The sequence below is a fragment of the Cydia fagiglandana genome, chromosome 23 (assembly GCF_963556715.1).
Source record: "Cydia fagiglandana chromosome 23, ilCydFagi1.1, whole genome shotgun sequence".
NCBI lineage: Eukaryota > Metazoa > Arthropoda > Insecta > Lepidoptera > Tortricidae > Cydia > Cydia fagiglandana.
Genome location: NC_085954.1, coordinates 9,539,484 through 9,548,238, shown reverse-complemented (window position 1 = coordinate 9,548,238; position 8,755 = coordinate 9,539,484). Strand labels below are relative to the sequence as shown.

General features: G+C 38.0%; 1 protein-coding gene across 1 annotated transcript; it reads left to right on the top strand.

The window, feature by feature from the left end:
* Window positions 1–1,921: 1,921 nt before the first annotated feature.
* LOC134675764 (fibroblast growth factor receptor 4-like) lies at window positions 1,922–3,913 on the top strand (the record flags this gene model as incomplete). Its single annotated transcript, XM_063534073.1, has 3 exons — window positions 1,922–2,039; window positions 2,832–3,028; window positions 3,730–3,913. Coding segments are annotated over 3 exons (474 nt in total), but the record flags the coding sequence as incomplete, so codon positions are not given.
* Between the last annotated feature and the right edge of the window lie 4,842 nt (window positions 3,914–8,755).

The window sequence follows — 8,755 nt, the reverse complement described above, 5'->3', positions numbered from 1 at the left end:
ACCCATGACGACTTTTATGACATAGTGCATGGCCGCCATTCTGGATTCCAAAATGGTCATCATTTTCGAAAGCGGGGCCCCCTAAAACCAATAAAACGACACCCATGACGACTTTTATGACATAGTGCATTGCCACCATTTTGGAATCCAAAATGGTCATCATTTTCTAAATCTGCGCCCCCCAAAACCTATAAAACGACACCCATGACAACTTTTATGACAGTGCATGGCCGCCATTTTGGATTTCAAAATGGTCATCATTTTCTAAATCGGGGCCCCCTAAAACCTATAAAACGACTTTTATAACATAATGCATGGCCGCCATTTTGGAATCGAAAATGGTTATCGTTTTCGAAATCTGCGCCCCCCAAAACCTATAAAACGACACTCATGTTAACTTTCATGACATAGTGCATGGCCGCCATTCTGGATTCCAAAATGGTCATCATTTTCGAAAGCGGGGCCCCCTAAAACCTATAAAACGACATCCATGACGACTTTTATAACATAGTGCATGGCCGCCATTTTGGAATCCAAAATGGTCATCGTTTTCGTAATCTGCGCCCCCTAAAACCTATAAAACGACACCCATGACGACTTTTATGACATAGTGCATGGCCGCCATCTTGGAATCCAAAATGGTCATCATTTTTGAAATCTGCGCCTCCTAAAACCTATAAAACGACACCCCTGACGACTTTTATGGCATAGTGCATGGCCGCCATTTTGGATTCCAAAATGGTCATCATTTTCAAAATTGGGGCCCCCTAAAACGTATAAAACGACATCCATGACGACTTTTATGACACGTGCATGGCCGCCATTTTGGATTCCAAAATGGTCATCATTTTCGAAATCGGCACTCCCTAAAACCTATAAATAGACACCCATCTCGACTTTTATGACAAAGTGTTTGGCTACCATCTGCATGCAAGACATTTCTATTATTTTTACGTACAAAAATGGCCCCCTGTCAACTTCCAACCGAGATTTAATCGATAATTTATTCGATTAATGTTCAGATTAATTCAATTTCAATCTATGTTAGGTCGACTAAACTAATCGTGATTAAAATTTGAGGATTAACTTTTTTTATTCCATTAATTAGTCGAATAAACAGTTAATCTATTAAGTCCCATCTCTGACCACGTCATTTTTACACTTTGAGAATATCTGAAAACAAATGAACACAAGGAGCCATTTTGCAAATCCAGTAACTTTGTTATTACTTTTGACAGCGCGTGTCATGTGTCTACACAGAGTCGACACAAAGTCGAAACATTTGCGACTACTTTGTGACTGCAATATTTCTCAGCCTTAAACCATATTTATACATCATAATTAACAAGTTTCGTAGTATGTAAAGCGTTATTTCTGTTATTTAAGTATAGTATACGCATCGAAGTACTAAAAATGCATCAAATAATATATTTATGAACACAAGCACTGAGAAGTAAACAATTTCATTTCCGGCTAAACTAAAACAATGTGGTGGCGCGTTGATTATATTACACTTAGTTTATCAAATCACTCGAGCAGTTTAATTCCCCATAATAATTTAAGTCCTATTGTAATATAAATGCAAACAATATATAATTACGTCTTGTAATCCGTTTTAGAGATGGCGTATTAATGTCACTTATTTTTATTTAACTATTTTTCCATCTGACAGTTTCCATTTGACAGGAACAAAATGAACGAATGAACGAATGATTTTGGCATAAAGTAGTCGCAAACCCGAAACAATGTGTGCACACGGCGACCACACTTTATGTCACTTTGTGTCATGTGTCGACCCTTCCCCATTTCTAGTAACTGTGTCGACACGGCGACGACTCTGCGACTGGAATTGTGACCGAAACAGACGGTGTCGACACAAGATGTGTCTACACCGTGTCGTAACGGCGACTGGAAATGGTTGTATGGGAGGTGGTCGATATTATTTGAAGAAGTAACTAGAACTGACAATGGGAACTACACCTGCCTCGTATGCAATGAGTTAGGCTGTATCAGCAATACATTTGTTCTTACGGTAGTTGGTAAGTACTGAGATTCGTGTATTGAATAATTTTTATAAGAAATACTACTACTACCGTAAAATGGGGTGAGTTGGGTGAAATTTGACTTTCGAACCTCGATAAAATTTTATTTTTACATGTGAAAACTGAATGGTGTATCTGTATATAATAAAATAATAAGTGGTTCGGACGTTTGTATTTTATTTTGGGTAGTTCCGTTTCATAACTTTGACGATAAAGAGGAAAACCCACCTCACCCCGTAGTGCCTCGTATTTGGGGTGAGAGGGTTTTTCATACAAAGGTGATTTTGGAAGATTGTTGGATCGATTTTTTTTTTATTATTCGTATTACTATAGCCCCATTTTCAATTGGAATACATTATTTTTGTAGCAGTAGCTTTAAAATCCCTTCTCACCCCCCTCTCAAACCTTCTCTCCCCATTCATAACCCAACTCTCCCCGCGAAACCTACTTACCCCGTTTTACGGTACCACTTTTGTACTTTTGTTTATTAAATGCTCTAATAGGATGACCCACGTTATTGACAACGGTCCGGACCGGGGCGCCAGATTCTTCAGGTTTCTATAGAAAGCACCATGATGACCGATCACCTGGCATAGAACAAGAAGTGTCGAGCGCCCCGGCCCGGACCCGGACCGGTCTAGCGTGACTCATCCTTAACCCGAGGGTCCGAGCATTAGCTATCCTCCCGGTTCTTGGAATCTTTCGCTTGCTCGGGTATCAATATTACCGCGAGTGGCTAAACAACAACTTTGCCCCCTTTCAAAACAAAATTTTATTTTAATTCCTCAGATCGTTACCCCTCAAGGCCTTATATTAAAGACGGATATCCAGGGAACATAACAGCTATGGTTAACGATACCATACAATTTTCTTGTCCGACTACAACCGATCTTGAACCTTATTTATACTGGGTTAAGGTTTATGATAATTTCACTATTACGGACAAAGGACTGTTACAACCAACTATACCGGGATTTGAAATAAAGGTTAGTTTCATATCAATATTATAGAGGTTACCTACTTACCACAGTTGAAACGGTTTTTAAAACTACCTAAAAAACTAAAACTAATACCTAAAAAAATATATATAACATAATGTGGGTGATCTAGCCGAATATGTATATTTATAATTTTAGGTTAATTTTATTCTAAGTTTGTTTTTAATTATGTTTATGGTTTTATAAAATAAATAAACGGTTTTTACAAACATAGGTACCTAAGTAATTTATGATTTTTTCACCACACCCACTTGAAAAGGATCTGTTTTTTTAACCAGTGTGCAAAATCACTTTTTACTCACAAGTGTGCAAAGCAATACATATAATGCCAACATTGAATTTCGATGAGTTTGGTTACCATCATCCCCTGCACCTGATAGATTTAAGTTTTACCTAATTAGTACCTACCTATTATTTTAGAAATAAGTCAGTTTATACTTAGTTTTAATTATTTTAATTTAATATGGATCATCTGTTATCTGCAATAAAGAATTGAATTGAATTGAATTGAAAAAATTAGTCATGTAGGTACTTACTTATTAATCGGATGTTAATAGGCACATTAAAGAATGACTCACGTTCGCCGGGCCGGGTCCGCGCCGGCGCTTCGTTTTCTATGGAAAGTAACGATTAAACGTCGTTACAAAAAAGCCGGCATTCTCTAATTATTATATTTGGTTATATTTCAGAGCGATAACCCCGCAGACGATCTTGGGACACTCACTGTTGCCAACGTGACCCTATCGGACCGAGGATGGTACGGCTGTGTCGCAATGAACAGTCTTGGAACTGCCACGGCCATGGGGTACTTGACAGTCTTGGAAAAAGTTTGTAAATGCGCCGATTAATATACCAAGAGGGCTAAAGGTGACAGTCCATTTCCAACGACAGCTGCATTTCTGTTCATTTTACTATGGAAATTGACAATGACAGCGACGCGTTCAGTACCGGTAGTGCAGCTGCGGTTAGAAATGGAATGTTACCATAAGGCTATTTTAGAATTCCCTACACCAAGAAAATTAAAGTTTGCAGCGATTTTGATAGCCCACGCAGGGCAAGTGTTAATTATACGTCATAACTTCATATACCTAATTGCACCCAGTAGATGGTCAGATGTGGTCCAAAATTTTACCCAGACTTCGCTCCAGGCAACAATGCAGATGGCCGAAGATCGAGAGGCCTGGAGAGCAGTGGTAGGAAGAATAACCCATAGGAGTCACGTCCCTCAGACATGAGGTCACGACCACGAAGAAGAAGAATGTCAAAAGAAGTTTGACATTAAAATAACACTTGCTTTTTTGGTCTATAGATATTTTTAATTTCGTTTTGTTTTTGAAAACTATGCTGTAATTGTATATTGTGAAATTGCTAATTAGGATATCATAAAATTACTTAATTGAGTACTTGCATGGTAAGTACATTAAGTAAATATTTTAAGTTCATACTTACTCATTAATAACTCCTAATCCTAACAATATTTTATATATATTTTTTGTGCGTATACTACAATTTAAGTTAGGTATACAATTTATTAATTTATACTTAGAAATCATGTTTAGAAAAAGTATTTGTAGGTCACTTAAAACTATAAAAATAAAAATGCATTATACACGTGCTTTAAATTTATTTTAACACATGCTGGAATCTGTAAAAACAAAAGTGTATATTATAAACGATTCAATAAATTATAACTATAAAGTTTTTCTTTATTATTTTAAACAAAAGGAATTAGCGCCACTTTGCACCAGCCCACTAACCGGTAACCAGTTAAACCGTTAAAACAGTGTCAAATTTTACAAGTAACCGTGGTAACTTCAGGTTTAATAGGTTAGATATTACTGGTATGGCGCAAGTGGCCCTGTAGAAATGTTATGAGAATCTTATACCTACCTTTAAACGAGCAATTCTTGTTTATATGTATATTTATTTATACATATATTTCGGGGATCTCGGAAGCGGCTCTAACGTTCGATGAAATTTGCTACATGGGCGTTTTCGGGGCGAAAAATCAATCTAGCTGACTTGTCCCGGGGAAAACGCGCATTTTTGAGCTCGATCTCCCAGATACTTACCCATTAAAGGCGCCAAAGCGCGGGACATGCCGTTTTGTTGCAAAACTGAAAAACAATAAGTTGAGGGTACCTATCAGTTAAGAAAAATGTAGTTTCTAAGGCCCACCTGAAAAAATACCTGTCAGCGACGCACTCCAGCAAGCTACAGAACGGGACCGATGGAGACAACTAGTTGACGGAATCAAACGGAGTCACGATCCTCAGCAGTGAGGGACCGATTGAAGAGAGAGAGAGAAGGCCCACTTGCATCATTCCACTAACCCGGAGTTAACTGGTTAAACCTGGCGTTACCATGGTTACCAGTACAATTTGACATTAGGTTAACGGTTTAACTGATTAATCCCGGGTTAGCGGAATGGTGCAAGTGGGCCTAAGTGATATAGTAATTTAATTCTTATTTATTTTTAATTTTTCTAAGATTTTGATAGAATGTATGGATAGATAGAGTTCCATTCTGTACAACATACTTGTAAGCGCAATTTCACTCTACCAATTTTTATCAAAATCTGACGAAAATATAAAAAATGGCCCATCTATACGTATAGATAAGAAGTACGTATACGAATGTCCATAAAGGAGCCCACTGATTAACAGTCCGCCGGACAGTATCGGCCTGTCAGTTAGAACAAAATTTTGACAGTTCCGAACGATTGACAGGCCTATACCGTCCGGCAGACTGTTAATCAGTGGGCCCCTTAAGATAACTAATTATTCATTTGACAATAGCAAAGTCAAGTCGTACAACAGCATGAAAATAATGTAATAAATCAAATGGAAAATATTGTTACCCTTCTTCCCGGCTTTATCCCCTATAAAAGTAGGTAAAAGGTTACTAGTTCGCAAATATTATGACATTTTTGACCTATGGTTTCCCAAATAAGTTTTTACAGTAGGTGCTACCAGTGCAGGAAAGAGCACTTTCCGTGCGTATATCGAAATTTTAAAGCGCCATATGTACTGTAAAACGTTGTACGATACACGTGCGAATAGCTAATTCGCAACTCGTATCGATGTAAGACACTCCCTTCGTGTTTTGATTTATCGCCACTCGTTGCGAATTTCCTATTTTTCGCACTTGTATCGTAATGTACTAGATATTATAATAGAAGTTACGAGCATGGCAACTCAGAGTGGCTTTAAGGATGAATCACGTTAGCCCGAGCCGTGTCCGGGCCGGAGCTTTCAGCGTTTACTTTTCTATGACATGACAGGCGATCACGCGCTGCTTTCCATATAGCGGATGGCGCTGGAGCTAACATACGGCTTTGCATGAACAAGAGATTAATTTCCTTTGGCAGGATTGGTCCTTAGGACCCAAGGATGGATTCAAGAAGTGGAGCCACCCAGATTTTTGATGTAAATTTTTAGGGGGGGGGGGCTCTCAAATTGATCTTGATATCTGTATCATTTAAGCTACTAGGCCAAGTTTGGTATCGTTTTCGTATAAATCGTGCCGAATTCATTTCTGATATCATAATGACACCATTCCGAAGTAAAAATATATAAAATATGAAAAAAATACTTTTATTAAATTCCTCTTCACGCTTAAACTGCTGAACCAATTTAGTTAAAATTTGGTACTGAGATAGTTTGAATCCCGGGGAATAACATAGCAAACATTTTAATCTCAAAAATGATCCCTTAAGGGTGTGAAAAGGGAGGAGGAAATTTGTATGGGGATTCAATAACCGCTGAACCAATTTAGATAAAATTTGGTATAGAGATAGTTTGAGTCCCGAGGAAGAACATAGGATAGTTTTTATTCCGAAAAAAAAAAACCTTAAAAATGAAAGGTATTAAGGTGTAGCTAGGATTGTATGGGAAATCAATAAACGCTGAACCGATTTCGATGAAATCTATGCCTGAAATCTTTGATTTAGTTGAAAATGAAACTAAACTTGACTTAGAACCTAAACTTAAAGAATTATTAACCTCAGACATCGCAGACGCTTAGAAACCTCCCCCACCCCCCACCTGCAGCAAAAATCTGGGTGGCTCCACTTCTTAATTCCATCGTTGGGTCCTAAGGACCAATCCTGCCAAAGGAAATCTCTTGTTCATGCAACGCCGTGGTTGACCTTTTTATGCTCTGAGCAAACACAACTAATAGAAAACGATGCGCCGAAAGCTCCGGCCCGGAAACGGGCCGGTCTAACGAATCCAGTTATTTCCTTTACCTGTAACGTTTTAACCTTTCTCATTTTTCTCGACTGAAAAAACAAACAACAATTCCAATTGAGTATTAGCACAGAATAACTAATAGTACTACCGTACAGAAAATTATGAGTATTAGCACAGAATAACTAATAGTACTACCGTACAGAAAATTCACTCGTTCACAAAAGTCACATTTAGGTATAAAATTATACCTATACTCGCCACCTGCACGCAAAATTGAAACTTATATACCTACGTAACCGCGCACGAACCGTGAATCTTCCTTGGGCGCCACAGTTTTATGACCGAGCTGTGAGTGTCGGCACAGGCACAAAACAGATAAGTACAGAAGTCAATCACATGTATGTACTTTACTTTTCATACCTACGCTCGGCGGTCGCTCTAGGGTTGCGATTATTGCGAACTATGACTGATGCACAAAAAACTATCGTGGTAGTGGCACCCGTATCCATCGTATCGTATCTCGTTATAGTTGTTTGATTTATTTTTGAGGATGAAACGGGAAGAATGGAAAGGGGTCATCCATTAATTACGTCACACGGATTTCTAGGTTTTTTGACCCCTCCCCCCCTCCTTGTCACACTTGGTCACATTTGGCAAACCCCTCCCCCCTAGTGTGACGTCACATTTTTTCTACGAAATCGCCAAATCGAATTAAGTAAGTACCTAAGTATTATTAATATTTTATCAAAATATTTTTGACGATATAAATATTAGTAATTTTATAACCCAAAACTGCTTAGGAAAGAAAATTAAACGAATAAAAACGATTATCGTTTTAAAAACTTGTTATTTAAATGTACAGCGAATAAAATAATTTAAATAAATTTTCGGTTACTGATGAAGTGTGACGTCACAAAGTTTGGGTCTCCCCCCTCCCCCATGTCACAATATGTCACATTTTCTTGACCCCCTCCCTCCCCCTAAACGTGTGATGTAATTAATGGATGACCCCCAATATAAATTAATAATAACATTAATAACTCAAATAGGTATTTTAATTTTAATGTCATTGTTATATTACAAATTTGCCACAGAAAATATCTTTCGATGATTTCGAGATTGGCGAAATGCACGATTATTATATTTTAAAGTGTAATAAATTCGCATTCTCATGTACAATGTAATAAATTCGCATACGCATTCTCTCTGAAACCACTGGTAGCTTAAAAAACGACAATTCACCGGTTAATGTTGAATTTAAACAACCGTGAACTATACAGTGATAATAGCTTTTTGTTTTGTTTCTCCATTATTGCACAAAAAAGTTCACAGACGCGTGTCTCAAGTGGATGGCACTCGCGCTCGCAGCGGTCCCAACTGGTCCGAGATATCGTGTCCGTGAGCAGTGTCTATGTGTGCGTTGCTCGAGCGCGCTTTGTATGTAGATTGATTTCTGTACCTATCTCTTTTGTGGCACAGGGTTGAAACTTGACAAGTATTTGTACCTATACCTACCGATTTA